Raw genomic sequence first — 17,915 nt, forward strand, 5'->3', positions numbered from 1 at the left:
CCAGGGGGAGGGGTGCTGCATGTCATCTGTAGGAGGAATGCTCTTTCCCCTCAGCCCCTACAGGAAGAAGGACCCAGGGTTCAGAATGCCAGGAGGGACTGAGTTGTGAATAGACGCTTTGAGGCTCTGGAGAGGGCAGACGTTTCCCAGGCCCTTGAGACCGCCACTCAGCCACCCAGGCATAACTTGCCCTCTCTCTACGCTGCCCACTCGCCTATTGAACCTGGTGGGTGGGCTGGGAACATGAGATAATGCCAGTCTGCTTGGCGGGTAGGAGACCAGAGAGGTTCAGACTCACTATAAGGTGAGTCAAGGGTCTTAGACACTTGCCTGCAGGTGTCCTCAGATGGGCCAAACCAGTCCCAGGGCTGCGGGACCCGGCCCCCTTTTCTAGGAATTTGCAGGATGCTCTGTGTCACTAGATAGAGCTGAAGTGAGTTCGGTGGGGGGAAGTGAGCTCGGGGAGAAGGGTACCCTGTCTAAGTAGGTGGGCCCAGGAACAGGAAGGACCTCATGCCCTTCCCAGGGTGCCTATGGCCCCTCTGAATGCTGATTCCCTGGCCTCATAATTGAGATGCTCTCAGCCTGATGATGGAGGCCACATGAGGGAGATGAGGCCAGCCCGCCATCCTGGACTTCTCTCCCGCAGATGTGAATGAGTGTCTGACCCCCGGGGTCTGCACCCGTGGAACGTGCATCAACCTGGAGGGCTCCTTTAGATGCTCTTGTGAGCCGGGCTATGAGGTCACCTCAGACGAGAAGGGCTGCCAAGGTACGAAGAAGATCTGAAGCACGCTTTGTCCGCAGCGAGTCAGCCTGCAGCTCCCTCCCTCTGGCCCCCATCCCTGAGCACGCTGACCCAACGTGTGGCTGCGAGACCCGTCCTTTCCCCCACCCTGCCCCATTCCCGCCTCCCTGGTCTCTGGCTAGCCTGGCGTGTCTGTCCTGCAGAGCCCCACACAGAGCTCAATGGCCTGTTTCAGATGTTGACGAGTGTGCCAGCCGGGCCTCGTGCCCTGCGGGCCTCTGCCTCAACACGGAGGGCTCCTTCACCTGCTCGGCCTGCGAGAGTGGGTACTGGGTGAACGAGGACGGCACCGCCTGCGAAGGTAACCCGGGGGAGGGGGGATGGCAGAGAGGGACCGAGAACACAGGCCCTCTTACCTCTCAAAGAGCACTCCACTTGTCCCCCAGCTTGGGGCTGATGCCGAGGGTCTCCAGGCTAGGCTAGAGGACCCTGTGAATGGACTTGGCCCCAGGGACAGCTTCTATTTCCTCCTCCATGAGGACAGGAGGAAAAGGGAGTCACGGAGGCAAGAGGGAAGCTGACGGTAGAGCTGCCCCAGGAGCATCCTGGGGAGAGGGTACTGGGGTTGCCCTACAGAAGGCTCACAGCCAGGGCCTCCCCTTCCCCAGGGACCCCCAGAAAGTCCTATGAGCTCAGAGAGGGAGCCAGAGGCGTGGGGTGCTTCCTGCCTCACCAGGTGGAGGGAGGCCTCCTAGGCCCCCGGGGACTGGCTGGCTGTCTGCCCCAGAACTAGACGAGTGTGCCCTTCTGGGAGTCTGCCCCACGGGAGTCTGCACCAACACTGCCGGTTCCTTCTCCTGCAGCGACTGCGAGCGGGGCTACCGGCCCAGCACCCTGGGCCACACCTGTGACGTGAGAGGCCCCCCCGCCGTGGGGGAGAAGAGTGCAGACTAACCCATCACCCTTAGAGAAGGGCGCTCACCTCAGATGGTGGGCCAGCTGGGGACACCTATTCTTGCCCCTCCCCCAACAGCAGTTGGAAAGGCGACTGCAGAACTGGGTCTAGGGGACCACTGAGCCACTGGATCACAAGCTTCAGCGCGTGTCAGAATCGCTGGGAGAGTTTGTTCAACAGGCAGCTTCCCGGGGCCTTGTCCCAGACCTACTAAATCCACCTCTGTCGGGGGCCCTTGAGATCTGTCATCTAAGAAGGTCCTCAAGGGTTCCTTGTAAGGGTGGGTGCTGGGACCATATTCTGAAAAACCTTGGCCTGTACCAGGCAATCTGTAGCCAATTTAAATAATCTAGTTTCGGGCTTCCCTGGTGGCGCAGTGGTTGAGAGTCCGCCTGCCGATGCAGGGGACACGGGTTCGTGCCCCGGTCCGGGAAGATCCCGCATGCCGCGGAGCGGCTGGGCCCGTGAGCCATGGCCGCTGAGCCTGCGCATCCAGAGCCTGTGCCCCACAACGGGAGAGGCCACAACAGTGAGAGGCCCGCGTTCCCCCCCCCCCAAAAATAGTAATAATAATCTAGTTTCTGTTACCTTCTCAGGTTCTCTGTATCTGCTTCCTCGGCTTATTTCTCATTTGCCTTCCCAATTGTTTCTCAGCGAGATCTCAGCCATCTCAGCCATGATGAGGGCAGTGGGGTTCGGCCACCCTAGGCCAGGGTTGCCGGGATAGGCCAACTGTCCCCAAGGTGGGGGAGCTGGGACAGAAGGAGGGAGCTGCAGTTATCCCGCTCCCCAAAGGCTCCCTCGCCAGCTTCTCCCAGCTGTGCTGCTTTACAAGGGAACGATGCCCCTATGGGTCCAGTCTCCTCAGGCAGGTGCCAGGTCCTCTGGAGACCTCCCCGTTGGCTCCTGCCCTTGGGAGGTGCTGCCATCGGCTGCCCTCCTCCCTGTGTGACCCTGCAGATGTGGATGAGTGTGAAGACCCCCAGAGCAGCTGCCTGGGAGGCCAGTGCAAGAACACGGCTGGCTCCTACCAGTGCCTCTGCCCCCCGGGCTTCCAGCTGGCCAATGGCACTGTGTGTGAGGGTGAGTGGCTCAGGTCTCCCCACCGGGGACGGGGGCAGAGTGCGCGGGGAGGCGGGAGCGTCCCCGGGAGACAGCACAGCCCATCTTCTCCCTACAGACGTGGACGAGTGCGTGGGAGAGGAGTACTGCGCACCGCGCGGCGAGTGCCTCAACAGCCACGGGTCCTTTTTCTGTCTCTGCGCCCCCGGCTTTGCCAGTGCAGAGGGGGGCGCCAGCTGCCAGGGTGAGGAGCCAGCAGCAGGGGGCGCTAGAGGCTATCTAGAGTACTGAAATAAAATGCTCACGGTCCCACCCAGGATGGGAAGATAGGAGGCTGAGTGATGAGACGGGAGGCAGGTGTCAGGAGGGTCTCAGTCTTCCTCCAGGGCCTCTCCATGGTGTCTATGGCAGGTGCCCTCACCCTCTCTCCCCTTGACACAGCCCCAGTTCCAGGGCTCCACCCCCCAGTCGGGCCTCTGGCTTCCAGCTCTGGACTCTCCCTGGGACCTTCCAGCACTTTCCTACTTCGAGCCACTCCCTGGCCCTCCTATGGGCTCCTCAGGGCCCAGAGGAAGCTGCACAGGGCCCTGGGGACCCATGGCTGGTCCTGCTGACAGATGTCTCTATTCTAGATGTGGACGAGTGTGCAGTCACTGACCGGTGTCTCGGGGGGCAATGTGTCAACACTGAGGGCTCCTTCAACTGTCTGTGCAAGACTGGCTTCCAGACCTCCGCAGAGAGTGGGGAGTGTGTGGGTAAGGGCTCTGGGGGGAGCGAACGGGGCCCCTCCCCACATCTGTCTCCTCCACTCTGCCTCCTCCTCAGCTCCCTGGGACCTGGACCCCCAGCTTCCAGGAAGCAGAGAACTTTCCACAGATTAATCATCCAATGCATTTATTGAGCCTCTGCTGACTCAGGGACTCCTTGTGCTAGCAGAGCACATAATCTAGTTTTTAAAGCCAAACTGATGCAATAGATATTTATTAAACACCACCTGGGTTTAATGTCTTTTGCTGGAACAAATAGACAGTTATGGACAATCTTGAAATTGACCAAGGGAGACAGATATGAAGACGACTCTCCATAATACACTTTGGGGAAGGTTTTCTATAAAGAGAAGTCGAAAGTGCTCTGCTGTAGAGAGCAGGGTGTGGGGGACAGGAGTGTCACAGAGGCTGAGAGCTCGGTGCTCTCCTAAATAGCAGAGCGCTCACCTCCTAGACGCTCAGCCCTGCGGGTCAGGGGAAATGATCCTGAACTTGATGCTTGGGGGTTGACACGAGCACAGCAGTTTGGAACAGATCAAAGACCCCAGAGGTTGTGGGGCATGACCTTTTAATGCCAGAGAGGTGGGGCCAGAGTAGTGACCCGGCCGCTTCTGTCCCCTCTCATGACTCTGGGGACAGACACTGATGAGTGTGAGGACTTCGGAGGCTCGGCGTGTGGGGCCTGGAGGTGTGAGAACAGCCCCGGCTCCTACCGCTGTGTCCCGGGCTGCCAGCCCGGCTTCCATGTGGCCCCGACTGGAGACTGTGCTGGTGAGTCGGGAGCGGGTGTCCAGGGTGAGAAGCCTGAGGACACCTATTTTTCATGTATCCAGCTAGAAACTATTTTTTGCTGCTGTTTGAAGTTTGTGTATTTTCCATACAGCAGTGCTTACACAAAAATTGAAGAGGAATGTCAGTGTTAGAGTTTTCCTTTCCTGTATTCAGAAGTTAGCTTTCAGAAATCTTGGTGTTAGTAGACCAAATAAATAAGAATTCCCAGAGAATAGAGAGCACACCCTACACTGTAGCCTCCCCTGTCCCACAGACATAGACGAGTGTGCCAACGACACCACGTGTGGGAGCCACGGTTTCTGCGACAACACCGAAGGCTCCTTCCGCTGCCTCTGTGACCAGGGCTTCGAGACCTCGCCCTCCGGCTGGGACTGCATTGGTGAGAAGCCTGAGCCAGGGAAGGGAAGGCCCTTGGGCCCTTGATCCCATCTCCGCAGATCTTGGCTGCCCTGCATAGAGGGGCCCTAGGGCCCTCCTCCTGAAATGTTCAGGGTCTAACAAGGCTCCATAAGGGGTCCTCATAGAGTGGCAAGGGAGGGAGATTTCAGCCCCACCCTACAGGGGCACCTTGGCCAGGTTGGTCAAGGAAGCGAGGCCACCTTCAACCAGCAGGGGAAGCAAGCACGCCAGTGAAGTCACCACCCTTCCCCAGAGACCCTAAGGTCTCAAGGGGCACATGTGGGGACCGTGCGGAGGGAGGAACCCTTCCTCTTTGTCCACTTACGGACTCTTTTCTGCCACCCTTCTCCTTCTTCCTCTTCCTTCCCATGCCCTCTGCTCATCTGTTCCTCCTTCCTGCTAACTCATACCCACTTCCACTCTTGCCCCAAGGCCTAGCCTGTTTCTTTGGGGGGGATGAGACAAGGATCTGCCTGCTGGGCTTGAGGCAGGGGCAGGGGTGCCTGGGCTGCCTCTCCTCTGCCCACGAGTCTGTCCTCCTGCCTGGCAGACGTGAATGAGTGCGAGCTCATGCTGGCGGTATGCGGGGCGGCACTCTGCGAGAACGTGGAGGGCTCCTTCCTGTGCCTCTGCGCCAGCGACCTGGAGGAGTATGACGCTCAGGAGGGGCGCTGCCGACCGCGGGTGGCTGGAGGTGAGCCCCGGACCCCACCCCGTCGTTGTGCACCACCACTCCATGGCTTACAAAGCACTTCCACTGCTCCAGCTCTTAGGGATGTGGGCCGGGCCGGGCTGCAGCTCAGGGATGGAGCGCCGAGCGGTGAGGGGTCTGAGAGCGCGGTGCCGAGTCTGCTCCAGGCCAGGGAACTTCCAGGAGGCTGCAGGGTTGTGACGACCCTACAGGAGGCTCAAGAAGCTATAATGCCAATTTAGGGGGGCCTCAGGGATCTCAGATTGAGCCTTGGAGGGACCCTCGATCCAACCCCGGGGAGCTCTTGGCTGAGGGAGACTCTGAAGCTAAGTTCGACGCTCCCCGTCCCACTCCACCGAGGGACGCTGCTGGGCTCAGCCTCTCAGCCCTGGCGGGATGGGACTCAGCTGGACTTCTCTGACTTGGGGAAAAGCAAGCAGGACTTAGGACAAGGAAGGGTGGGAGGGGCAGGGGTACAGTGTGAAGCAGAGGAATGGGCAGAGAGGGCTGCCCATACGGTATGCCAGGGGCTGGGGGCGCCCCACTGCAGTGGAGGGAGGCAGGATGGTACGCTGGAAGGAGCGGGGGTTTGGCACCAGAGGAACGGGGGTCAACTCTCTGCTAAGCCACTAGGTGGCTTTGGCAAGTCACCTAGCTTCTCGAAGCCTCGGTTGCCTCTTCTAGGACAGATGGCCTCGGGTGAGCTCTCCGTACGGGTGTGAAGAGCATCAGGCGAGACGATGGAAGCATTTCGCACACTGTAAAGCGCTATATAAATGGTTAAATTTTAAAATAAATTCAAAGGCTAGGGTGCCCCAGGGGGCCATGAACAGACAATAATAAGGGGCTTCTATCGCAAATAGGTCACAGGATCCCTGAGGCCCCAGCAGGGGAACACCCACCAGGCCCCATCCGCATGGGATGCTACTCTGGGCAAAAGGGCCAGCCGCCCTGCTCCAGTCTTCTGGGCCGGAACACCACGCAGGCCGAGTGCTGCTGCACCCAGGGCACCGGCTGGGGAGATGCCTGTGAGCTGTGCCCAGCCGAGGACTCAGGTAAGGCCCCCAAGGGTCCCAAATCCTCTCAGGGTCAGCTCTGCAGGGTGACACTGAAAGAAGGGGGGAGAGGAAGGGGGGTGGCAGAACCCTTCTCCCTCTGAGCTTGGATGCCTCCCTGCACAGTCGAATTCAGCGAGATCTGCCCTAGTGGGAAAGGCTACATCCCTGTGGAAGGAGCCTGGATGTTTGGACAGACCACATACACAGGTAACCTCCCTACAGACCCTCCTTCCCGAACGCCACTCACCTGACTAGGCCCGGCCTGGTCCTCCAGGAGGCCCCCACGGAAACTCTGCATGCAGTCCCTGCCTCTCAGGGTGCTTCCAACCAACGTTCCTGTCCCAGGGCTGCAGATTTTTAGCTGGAAGTTCTGACCTGAGCTCCTCCTGAAGTGTCTATACAACCCCATTTTGGTTTCTCTGCTCACTCGAGGCTGAACCCTCCAAGGAACAAACTATGATGTCTTGACTAACCCAGTCACAGGGCATAGGGACACAGGCCAGAGGCAGCTGCTGGTCTCCCTGGCCCCACTTACGAAGCCCAAAACTTTGGGGAACTCACACTCAGGAAGGGTGGTTCAGGAATGGGCTCACACCTGAAACCGGAAAAGGAAATAACAGAAATGGAAGTAGTTCCCCTTGAATGCTTGCTACGTGCCAAGCACCGTGTTAAGCCCCTTACATGTACTAACCTTTTAATCTTCATCATAACTCTAAGAGGTTACGTAGTGGTATCCGTATTTTCTAGGTAGGAAACTGAGGCAAGGAGAACTTAAGCAATTTGCCCGAAGTCACCCACCTAGCAAGTGGCAAGGCCGGGATTCGACCCCAGCCAGTCTGGCTTTGGAACCCCTAGTCCTAAGAACTGCCCCATCCTGCTTCTCGCCTTCCCCTCGCCTCAGCTCTGCCCTCCCACAGATGCCGACGAGTGTGTGATGTTTGGGCCTGGTCTCTGCCAGAACGGCCGGTGCCTCAACACGGTGCCTGGCTACATCTGCCTGTGCGATCCTGGCTACCACTACGACGCTGCCCGCAGGAAGTGTGAGGGTGAGACACCTGGCACCCCTCCCCACCCTGGGGCCCAGAGCTGAGTGCTCACCCATCCCTGCCAGCCAGCCCAATTCTTGCTGGGAGTTCCCCTTCCCAGGGAAGACACCCACTACAGCGGGCAGGTCTGAGATGAGGGAACCTACCAGAAAGGCATCCCTGGGAAGGGGGTGAGGAGGGGACACAGTTACAAGAAAACCCCCTTCCCTGAAGGTGGCCTGTGGGCAGGCCGCGTTGGCACTGCCCTCGACCTTCCTCCCATCTCCCTGCCTCCCAGATCACGATGAGTGCCAGGACATGGCCTGTGAGAACGGCGGGTGTATGAACACGGAAGGCTCTTTCCACTGCTTCTGCAGCCCGCCCCTCACCCTGGACCTCAGCCAGCAGCGCTGCGTGAACAGCACCAGCAGTGCGGGTCAGTGGGGGGGCCATGGGGCGGTGGGGCAGCCGGGGGAGCGGACCTGGGCTGGGGGGCTCACATGCCTCCGTGCCCTGTGCCGCCAGAGGACCTGCCTGACCATGACATCCACACGGACATCTGCTGGAAAAAAGTCACCAATTACGTGTGCAGCCATCCCCTGCACGGGCGCCACACCACCTACACTGAGTGCTGCTGCCAGGACGGCGAGGCCTGGAGCCAGCAGTGTGCTCTGTGCCCCCCCAGGAGCTCTGGTGAGAAGGGCGGCCTGTGCCTGAAGAAGGGAAGGGGGGACACCTGCGGAGCTGGGCTGGGCCCCAGGGTAGGGGCTGTCCTCACCTTGGAATCCACAGTCAGCCAGGTCTGTGGGTTTAGAATGGAGTAGGGCAAGTCAAGGCCCTGTCTTCTGTCCCTGTTGTTTGGGGACAGAGCGGGGGACAGAGGACGGCAGTCCCAGCACGCTCCCTCTCTCCGTGGGGCGGTGAGCATGAGCTGGGGAAAGAGCACTCCAGGCTTCAGCTACCAGGAGCCAGGCCCAGCTTCCTCTCTCCCTCCTCCCTGACAGAGGTCTACGCTCAGCTGTGCAACGTGGCCCGCATTGAAGCGGAGCGGGAGGCCGGGGTCCACTTCCGGCCCGGCTATGAGTATGGCCCTGGGCCCGAGGACCTGCACTACAGCCTCTATGGCCCAGACGGGGTCCCCTTCTACAACTACCTGGGCCCCGAGGACACCATCCCTGAGCCGCCCTTCCCCAACACGGCCAGCCACCCAGAGGACCGCACACCGGTCCTTGAGCCTCCCCTGCAGCCCTCAGAACTCCAGCCCCACTACGTGGCCAGCCATCCAGGTCTGTGTTGCTGCAAAAATGGGGAAGAGGTGGGCTCTGAAGCTGTTTCACTTCCATCTCCTCCATCTGCTCATCACTGTCAGCAGGGTGAGGACAGGGAAGGGAAAAGACCCCCAAGCCCCCTCACGGGTCACTCAAGGGAGAACTCCAAACGCCCGGGTCACACGTTAACACCTCCCTCTGATGGACTAGCACAGGGGACACAGAGAGGTACAGGGCATCATCCCAACCCCAAAAGCTGCCTGTGGGAGTTGAAGAGGGGGACAAAAGCACACTCCCACCACGCCACTTACAGTATGCAGGATACCCTGCTCTACAGGTTCACACCTGTGACCTGAAATGGGAATCAAGGATTTCTAATCACTTTAAAGTTCCACTGTGGTCACCCAGTTTGTAAGTGGCAATGACCCCAGCACTCGGGACTTGGATTCTAATGAGGAAGTCGGACGTGGCATCTGTGCAGTGGACGCAGTACCTGCCATGGGGACAGCCACTGCATCAGACTGATCAAAACTGCACTGAGATTAGGGACAGGGTCGTTTCCAGGGGAGGGGGGTTGCTTAGAGAAAGAAGAGGGTTAGGCAGATCTTGGAGGAGTTTTGCTTTGTGGTGAGTGAGGGTAATTCCCTTTTGCTACCAATCGTGTCCGCCCCAAAAAAACTATGTAAAGATTTTAACAAAATACCCTGCCACCAACCACAACAAAATCAAAACTGTACAGGGACACCCAAGCGCTCAGGAGCCCTGGCGTTGTGAAAGCAATGAGTCCCAACCTCCCCAGAGCCCTCATTTAAAGTAAGCGTGCCTCTCCATCTAAAATGACACGTACTTATTTTTAAGAGTATTGCTTTTTGTCTCAGCATCTTTCTGTGAGAGTGTTATGATCCTTCCCACCCCGACCCCAGGAGTTCATTAGGGGAAACCCTCTGAGCGGAGGGCGAGGGCCCCAGGGTGGAGTACAAGGCCTTAGACCCCTTCTCTCTCTGACTTCCTCCTACCAGAGCACCAGGCCGGCTTTGAAGGGCTTCAGGCCGAGGAGTGCGGCATCCTGAACGGCTGTGAGAATGGCCGCTGCGTGCGCGTGCAGGAGGGCTACACCTGTGACTGCTTCGAGGGCTTCCAGCTGGACATGGCCAACATGGCCTGTGTGGGTAGGTTTGGAATCAGAGTGGCAATGCCCAGGGAGCAGGATGGCCCTGCTGGCTCCACGTGGAAAAGTCAGACTGGCCCACTGCTCACTGAGGGTACAGGACTGAGCCTAGCTGGGAGATTCACTGCTGCCCCCTAGCAGGCCTGCCGGGCTCCAGGCCGAGGGGCGAGAGCTCCAAAGGTCTACGCTGTGTTTAGAAAGCCCTTTCCATGGAGGTTCCCAGATAGAAGAAAGGCAGGGACAAGACAGCATGGTCACAGTATGGGCTCACTATCACCGGCTTTGTATCCGTGAGTTGCTTCCTTTCGGGCAGTGGCTTTATCCTCCGGCCACCACATCTAGGATTGCACTGCAGGGCAGGGGTCAGGGCTTAGTGGCCAGAGGGGCAGAGGCAGCAGGCCGGAGGCACGTGGGCTCCCTACAGCTCTCTCTTCCCTCTCCTCCTCTTAGATGTGAACGAATGTGATGACTTGAACGGGCCTGCAGCACTGTGTGTCCAAGGTCACTGCGAGAACACGGAGGGCTCCTACCGCTGCCACTGCCCCCCAGGTTATGTTGCCGAGGCAGGCCCCCCACGTTGCACCGCCAAGGAGTAGCGGCAAGGAATCAGTGCAGGCGGTTACCTGGAAGTGGGCCCTGGCCACAGGCGGGGCCTTGAGGAAGCTCTCCTGGTTGGGGGGACGACATGAAGACACCGGGCAGGAGGCCCTGCAGCCAGCTCCCAGCCAGCCTCACCTGCTTTTCATCTCCCCCAGCTTCGGCTCTGCCTGTGAGCTTCTGTCACCACCTCCACACCGCCATGCCCTTGCTTGGCTCAACCACCACCAAGTGCTTTAATGCTTCAACCACTGGCCGTGAGGCCCAGTCTGCCATCTGTCCTGGCCTTGCTATGGGATGCTTACCAAAGGATGGCCCTGAACCAGCCCCTCAAGCTGTGCAAACATGCAAGGTCCTTCGGCCTCACACTGCACACACCCTTTTCCAGCCATGATCCACGTATCATCCTGATGATTCCACACCTGGATCAGAGGCTATATCTGCCCTGGGATGGTCCTTCAGAATCTATCAAGCAAAAAAGGATTGGGGGGAGTTTGGGGGGTGACTCCAATGCCTCCTCCCAAGAACCATCACCACCACTCAGCAAATCTGGTCTGGGCCAGTTGTGCCACATCTCCACCTTGTTGCCAGTTCTGTGGCCCCGGGGAGGGGCAGAAGATCCCCTCATCTCAGAGAAGCAAGACTGATACTATATTGCTAGTAAGAGACACAGATGAAGGGGAGCAAGGAGCCTGAGAAAGCAGCAAAAAGGCAATGTAAAAAAATATGGGGAGTTGATAAAAAAAAGGGGGAGCCAGGGCTTTATACAAGTCTAAAGAAAATATTCAGTAGCTTCAGGTAAATAAACATTCAGAATCTACCCAGCAATAGCTCCTGTACACCACAGCAAGGGCTACCACAAAGCAGGGTGCCCACCTCAGAAGACCTCTGTTAAATACATACTGCTTCTTACAGGAAACAAATCTCTCCTGGGCTCTCCTTTTGTGGACACCAGTTTGATGTGCTAAAAATAAAGAGGTCTATTTTCTAGCTTATGAAATACAGTGTAATCTTGTTTAGGGGAAGCGAGATTTCCTACGTTGTTTCTTCTCTCAACTCAAGAGGCCTCTGTCCTCTTCCCCTTCATAAAACGGCTGGCTGGCATCCCACTGAGTTTACAAGTAGAGACTCACTCCAACCTTGGCTAGCTGGGAGTTTAAAACCACGGTGGAATAAAGAAATGTACATCTGGGCTCTTCTGTTTTTGTTTTTATTTCATATTAAACCAAATTTATAAACCAAATTTCTTGGCTGAGTCTAAATGTTAGAGATGAGGCTGTGCTACCCCCTCGCCAGCTCTGCCGATAGCCTATGATTGGGTTCCAGTAGCCAATAGGAAAAGGTTCTTTCCTCTTCTAAGACAAAGAAAGCTCTGACTTTGCATTTCTGATGAATGGCAATGTAAATGAACAAGGCTCTGTGTGCCTGAAGACATGGAGATGAATGCTCTTTTCTTAATTTAATCTGTCCTGTCCTACCTGCTGCTCTGTCAGCCATCACAAAATAACTTATTGAATGCTTGCTATGTGCCAGGCCTGTGTTGAATGCTGTACACAAATTTCATTTAATCATCCAACAATCCTACTTACTACTTTTATTCCCAATTTACAGATGAGGAACTTGGACTTACAAAGCTTAAATAATTTGTTCTATCTGGGTCACTATACTAGTTGAGATGTTCTCAGCAGACAAAAATATATAGTTCTTAAACATATGAAAATATTCTGACCTTCATTCATAATAAAAAGAAATACAAGTTAAAACTACACTGAGACACTTTTTTAAACTGTCAGATTGGCAAAGATTTAAGTTTGTTAAAACTCCTAGTTGGCAAGCACCTGGGGAAAGAGGTACTCACGTACATAGCTGACAGGAGTATATATTGACACAGCTTCTGAAGAGGGTAATATGGCAGTGTCTTTCAAAATTATAAGAGCACTTACTCTTTAAATCAGTAATTCCACTTCTCGGAATTTAACCTTCAGATATATTCTTACCAAATGAAAAATGACGTATGCAAGAGGTTACTTATTATAGCATTATCTGTAATAGCAAAAGGTTAGAAGCAATTAATTGCTATGGAGCCCTAATAAGAAAAAAAAAAGTGGCTCTAAATGCCTGGGTAAGATTTCCAAAATAGATTAAGGGAAAAAGGAAGGTTATACAACAAAGTGAAGCCTACACTGCTATTGCTATTTCTCTAAAACAGAGGGGGAAAAGAATTGGATATAACCTCATCCTTGCCGCTCCACCTCACACGCTGTATTTCAGAGAACTCACCATTCCTCAATATACCCTTCGGGAAGTGCACTTCCTTAAATGCCGTTCCCACCGCTCCTCCTCCCAGCCCTCGCCTTCCTGCTCGCCCTTCCCGCGATAGTTCATGCATATACACATACTTCCTTGTATTAGAAACACAAATGGCATGCCGTTCTGCACCTTTTTTACTTAATACATACTTGCACATAAAGGGCTGTCTCATTCTATTTTATAACTGTATACGTCTCCACTGAACGGATAAATCATAATTTATTTAATCAGTCCCCTATTAATGGATATTTCCATTGTTTCCTATCTTTTGCTATTAAAAATAATGCTGTAATGAACATTCTTGTGCATATGTTATTTCACATTACATCTACGGAATTGTACCTGCGGGCTAAATTCTTAGAAACAAGGGTAGTTGATGGGGAGGGCAACAGAGTGGATGGGCACAGGACTGGGAGACTTTTCACTGTATTCCCTTTTGTGTCTTTTTGAATTTTGTACCATATGTCTTACCTATTCAAAAATAAAATATTTTTAAATACAGCTGCTGGACATAGACTGCTTAAATGCTCCCTCTCTTTATATACTTATCTGACTATATTTTACAATTAAAGCCAGATGATAATTATTTCAAAACTTCTTAAAGCAAACGTCCTTTAAACAGCCCTGCGGCATTTCTGTGGAGAAATGGCAAACAAGGATTTTAAAAGAGCAATCATAAACATCAATGCAAGATATCTAGAAAAGTAGAGGAGTTTCCTGCTTTTGAGACAAACACGCAAGGCCAGGATAATGTTGCAAGGGACAGTGTCAGGCTCTGCCCACTGCAGGGTGTCAGTTCAGGGCCAGAGTTCACGGGAGGGCTACCCCATGACAGTCAGTGCTGCCCACTTCTCTGTACAGGATGCTCCTGCCAAATATCGACCCTCCGCTCACGCTTTATGACAAAAGACCAAAAGAATGGGGCGCAATTCTCAGAAGAAAAGTTAGAGAAAGAAGAGTATCTTCTTGGACACCTACCTCAGTAGTCCTTCCTAATCTCTTACTTCTGAATCCCTTGTAACTGGTCAACATTCCCAAAGAAACTAAGGGTGGGTGGGACACCTATAGTTTATATACCACTGGTCACTATCAATCATGTACCTGAAGAGTATGATTCCGCAACAAGGAAAGATCTGGATGTTGACCAAGAAGCCCCCTCTTTTGAGCCAACAACATAAAGATTCACACATAAAGCAGAGGGAGGGCTCCTGTGCCTTCAGTCCTTACACAATTATGTTTGGCTACGGCAATGGTGGGGCATGTTGCCCCAGGCAGTCACTAGCTTATGAAGTTAAACAAAACCAATTCTGCAATAAATAGCCTCTTGATAACCTCCCCTCAAAGTAATAGGGAGGCAAAAAAATCTTCCAGCTGATACTGGAAGAGTATAACGTTTTCCTAAATGAACTGCACAGTGAGCAAAATTTGTGAAAACGTGCGCTGGCTTGTACGGCCTGCCAGGAAGAGGGCATCTGGTCAGAAGAGCCTACAGAAGATCCTAAACCTATTTTACCTCCACTTACTATTATTCCAAGCCAACTGCCCTATCCCCTTGATGCTATCAACTCCCCCTGCCCTGTGTTCTTAAAATTTCTACATTGCCCTCCTCCAATGGGGACCTCAGGTTTCCCTATGAAGCTTTTTCAGTGCGATAAGGTGATTCCTCCCTAACCTACCCTTTGTAAACACAAAATTCCAATTCTTCCATTAATATGAGGTATTTACACATGGTCAATCAAAGAGACACTGTTCCTGCCTAACTGACCACTGGAATTTAATTGTTTTTTGAACTAAAGCTATTATGCCGGTGCTAAGATCACCATATAAATAAATAACCCACAAAAATATCATGGAAGAAGAGGTTTAACACCTAAAATGTAACAAAATCTCTAACGAGGATGAAAGGCCTTAGTCTGAGCTGCAAATCTTATTAGGCCCAGGTATTGGCAGCAACTTTCAATGGCTTAGTAAAGTTACACACAGACACTTCCACAGTATGCTGCTTTGTGCCCCCTTCCATGGATATCTGCTAAAAAAAAAACTGCTCAGGTTTCTGAGTGTCCCTTTCTTTCATCTTTGTACAGACTGCACACACGATAGGTTTGTTTTCTCTAAGTCCTAGGTTTTCCCATATTGAAAATGTAAGTATGAAGTTTCTGTCTCAGCTATTTTGTCTCTAAATTCTGTATTTCTATTTTTCTAATGGTAAATTCTTTATTGAATGACCTCAATTCCAATCCAGTCTAGAAAAATTTCAATCCAGTCCAGAAATGCAAGATTTGCCAACATGAACTTTTAGGCTCGCGAGGAAAAGATGGGTTTAACCAATAATCCTTACAGAATCAACTTGGTTGTGGTTTCCCCAGCATTAGCATTCATTAATCATTTGTCATGGTGGTGGTGTTTTTATCTTTTTTTAGTTGTCTGTCCATGCAGTTCTGGCTGCCCCAGCTCCGTCACACACATACCACAATCATTTCTAGCTCTTTAGCTTATTTAAGTGCTTTACCAAACAAGTACTTTAAAATTCATTGGAATTTGTGGCTAAAAAGCTCTTCTTTCAGTGACTCTAAAGTAAGGTTACCAAGTTTAACAAGTAAATATACAGGATACCCGGTGAAATTTGAATCTCAGATAAGCAACAAATAATTTCTAGTATTCACTGAGACACACTTATACTAAAAATTATTTGCTATTTATCTGAAATTCATATTTAAATGGGCATCCTGCATTTTATCTGGTAGTCCAAACTAAAAAAAAAAAAAAAAAAATCCCCAAGTATCTATTATCTGTGCCAACAAAGGGACCACTTCCTGCTATGCAATGAGATCAGAAACATTTTACACCATAAGGTAAGTGAAGCAACATATTCTAAAAAGATTCAGTCACTAAAGGATCAAAGAAGCTTAAAATGTCTGTGTGAATATGGAGTATGAGGCTATTTTTCAAACAATTCAAGTATCAGTGAGGTTTAGGTCCAAGTTTTCTGGGTGATGGGCAATTGGTTTTGTGAATCTAGCAGATTCATGAGTATGAGAGGAAAATGTATCTGCTGTAACAAATGGGAAGCAGAGAATGGGCTGCATAAAAAATAAGGGTAAGTCAACTAGCACATTCAGGAAGGATGAAATGAAAAAGATAACATTTCATTTGCCTTTTTCATCCTCTCTGGCCTAGTAACCAGTGTTCAACCCACCCAATCTATGACCCTGATCCACAACACAAGTAATTAAGGACTTTCTTTAAAATGAAGCTTTTACACACAGCTATACACCTATGTACAAGTAGCTCTGAAGGCCAGAGAATTCCAAATTCTGGAACCTTGGAGGCTCTACAGAGGACACTGGTTTCGACAAGTTACTAAATCTTACGTAATAGCATCTACAGGCTTGGCCTTACAACTGTGAGGGAGAAATTAACTCAAGAGAAAAAGCTTCACATTCTGAAAATAAATAGTGGTGAAACACAGCATTCCTGGATCGAGGGAAATGAAACTGTGAGAGGGACAGGATTGGAAGGAAACCTCTAGAATTCTTCTAATCCCAGGTTCCTCAAATCCGTACAGATGATGGTCATCTCTGGGTCACCTGTCATCACATCAAAGTTTGACAGAGAAGGATGACCCACAGGAGCAGCCTTGCTGTGCTTGAGGATTGTTCAACACTTGAAATGAGCTTCGGATCAGTTCTTGGCTGAAGTCCACATGGGCCCCTTTCACGAAGGCCAAGCTATCAGAGTCAACCACCACTCTTGCCCCACCCTGTTCAAATACCCTGAAAAGATGGGAGGAAGGCATTAATGTATATCATACACACGAAAAACGTAACACCCTCTGAGCCCAGAGATGCACATCCTCTGTTTTCTGAAATACAGAGGAAGCTTCCCTTATTACCTCTAACAGGTGCTGATCTTCTCTGAGGCAAAAAGATTCAATAGAATGAATACTAGGAAATGTTTAGAGGTTTAAGCCTGGAATCTTTCTAGTCCAGCCTGACCCTCTACCAACTACCCTATGCACCTAGACGGGCCAGTTTTCCTCCTATGACTTAGTTATTTTGAATCAAGACAACAAATCTTCACTGTATCCCCACTGTGTGAGAAGGGTGATGTTAAATTATCCTTAGCAAAGTTTTAAATGTGGAATAAAAGTGCACCTTAAACTGGAGACACTTTTATCCCTCCTGCACATTCTCCGGGAACCCACCCCTTTCTCCTTGCCTGTCGTCGGGGTTGATAACTGTATCCAGTGAAAATTTGTACTGGAATCCGGAGCATCCACCTCCCTCCACCTCCAGCCTGAGGAATTCTGACCCTTCGGTGATTTCCAGAAGCCTCTGAAATGCAGGAAGGGGGGTCAAGAATGCCAGGCAAGGGGAGAGAGAAAGGTGGGCCAAGGGGAGATCCCCCCACTCCCAGCCCTCGCCCGCCACCGCTGCCCCGCGTCCGGCCTCTTACCTGGACGCAGCTGTCGGTGAGGTGGATCTGCCCTTCGCCAGCTTCGGGGCTGGAGGACGACAGTTCCCGAAGCGCCCGAGGTCCGCGGGAGGCCGCGAGGAGCCTGCTGTGCAAGGGGGGAGGGTGAGCCTGGGAGCAGAGAGGCACCTGGCGCCCTCCACCTGGACAGCCTCAAGCCAAACCTGAAGTCCCTCCACCTGGACAGCCTCACGCCAAACCTTCACCTCCCCCGCGAGCCTTAGTTTCCCTTTAGTCCTGGACGCGCAGAACCAAACACCCTTCCCAGGTGCTTTTCTAGGCTTGGTACCTGCCCCCTGGCCAGAGAGTGACTGCTCTCAGGGCCACAGCGGTTAGACTCAACCCTCTGACGGCCGCCATTTTCTTCCACAAGCACCGCCCCTCGCATTGTCCCAATCCCCTTCTGCGTCTGGGCCTCGGGAAGCGGGATACACAGAGACCCCGCCTCTGAGCACACCTATTGGGTGGTGCAGGAGGAGGGGGGATTTGATTGGCTAGAAATGCTCCCGTTGCGGAAGCATTTGTGGGACTCACCCACAAAGCCGGGACGGAGCATTGGAGAGAGGAGCTGGGCCGGAGGGAGGTGGAAGCCAGCTGGCCCG

At 52.8% G+C, this 17,915-nt stretch overlaps 2 protein-coding genes across 9 annotated transcripts in view; one reads left to right on the plus strand and one right to left on the minus strand.

The window, feature by feature from the left end:
* The window catches only part of LTBP2 (latent transforming growth factor beta binding protein 2), a 98,084-nt gene extending 86,362 nt beyond the window's left edge, over window positions 1-11,722 (plus strand). For 3 of the 7 annotated variants that reach the window (XM_073800240.1, XM_073800238.1, XM_073800242.1), the window contains 16 exons: window positions 650-772; window positions 984-1,109; window positions 2,664-2,786; window positions 2,884-3,009; window positions 3,398-3,520; window positions 4,172-4,303; window positions 4,578-4,703; window positions 5,274-5,417; window positions 6,278-6,469; window positions 6,596-6,679; window positions 7,390-7,518; window positions 7,796-7,933; window positions 8,023-8,190; window positions 8,502-8,870; window positions 9,785-9,934; window positions 10,384-11,722. In XM_073800240.1, coding sequence (XP_073656341.1) covers window positions 650-772; window positions 984-1,109; window positions 2,664-2,786; window positions 2,884-3,009; window positions 3,398-3,520; window positions 4,172-4,303; window positions 4,578-4,703; window positions 5,274-5,417; window positions 6,278-6,469; window positions 6,596-6,679; window positions 7,390-7,518; window positions 7,796-7,933; window positions 8,023-8,190; window positions 8,502-8,870; window positions 9,785-9,934; window positions 10,384-10,529 — 2,399 coding nt within the window. In that variant the 3' untranslated portion in view covers window positions 10,530-11,722. Of the gene's footprint in view, window positions 1-649; window positions 773-983; window positions 1,110-2,663; window positions 2,787-2,883; window positions 3,010-3,397; window positions 3,521-4,171; window positions 4,304-4,577; window positions 4,704-5,273; window positions 5,418-6,277; window positions 6,470-6,595; window positions 6,680-7,373; window positions 7,519-7,795; window positions 7,934-8,022; window positions 8,191-8,501; window positions 8,871-9,784; window positions 9,935-10,383 lie in introns of those variants that run through there. The other 4 variants (XM_073800239.1, XM_073800241.1, XM_033850846.2 and 1 more) reach the window with 4 other exon arrangements.
* Window positions 2,241-17,708, minus strand: ISCA2 (iron-sulfur cluster assembly 2). Of its 2 annotated transcripts, none has more exons than XM_073800244.1 (4): window positions 17,603-17,708; window positions 17,296-17,401; window positions 17,059-17,174; window positions 2,241-16,613 (listed from the first exon to the last, which is right to left on the minus strand). In XM_073800244.1, exons 1-4 carry the CDS (start codon window positions 17,671-17,673, stop codon window positions 16,439-16,441), a joined length of 468 nt encoding a protein of 155 aa, XP_073656345.1. In that variant the 5' UTR covers window positions 17,674-17,708; the 3' UTR covers window positions 2,241-16,438. The 2 variants fall into 2 exon arrangements, with proteins under 2 accessions (XP_073656345.1, XP_004329505.1); XM_004329457.3 differs by having other exon boundaries at window positions 17,296-17,398; window positions 17,603-17,691.
* Between the last annotated feature and the right edge of the window lie 207 nt (window positions 17,709-17,915).

This window comes from Tursiops truncatus, chromosome 2 (assembly GCF_011762595.2).
Source record: "Tursiops truncatus isolate mTurTru1 chromosome 2, mTurTru1.mat.Y, whole genome shotgun sequence".
In the NCBI taxonomy this organism is placed as follows: Eukaryota; Metazoa; Chordata; class Mammalia; order Artiodactyla; family Delphinidae; genus Tursiops; species Tursiops truncatus.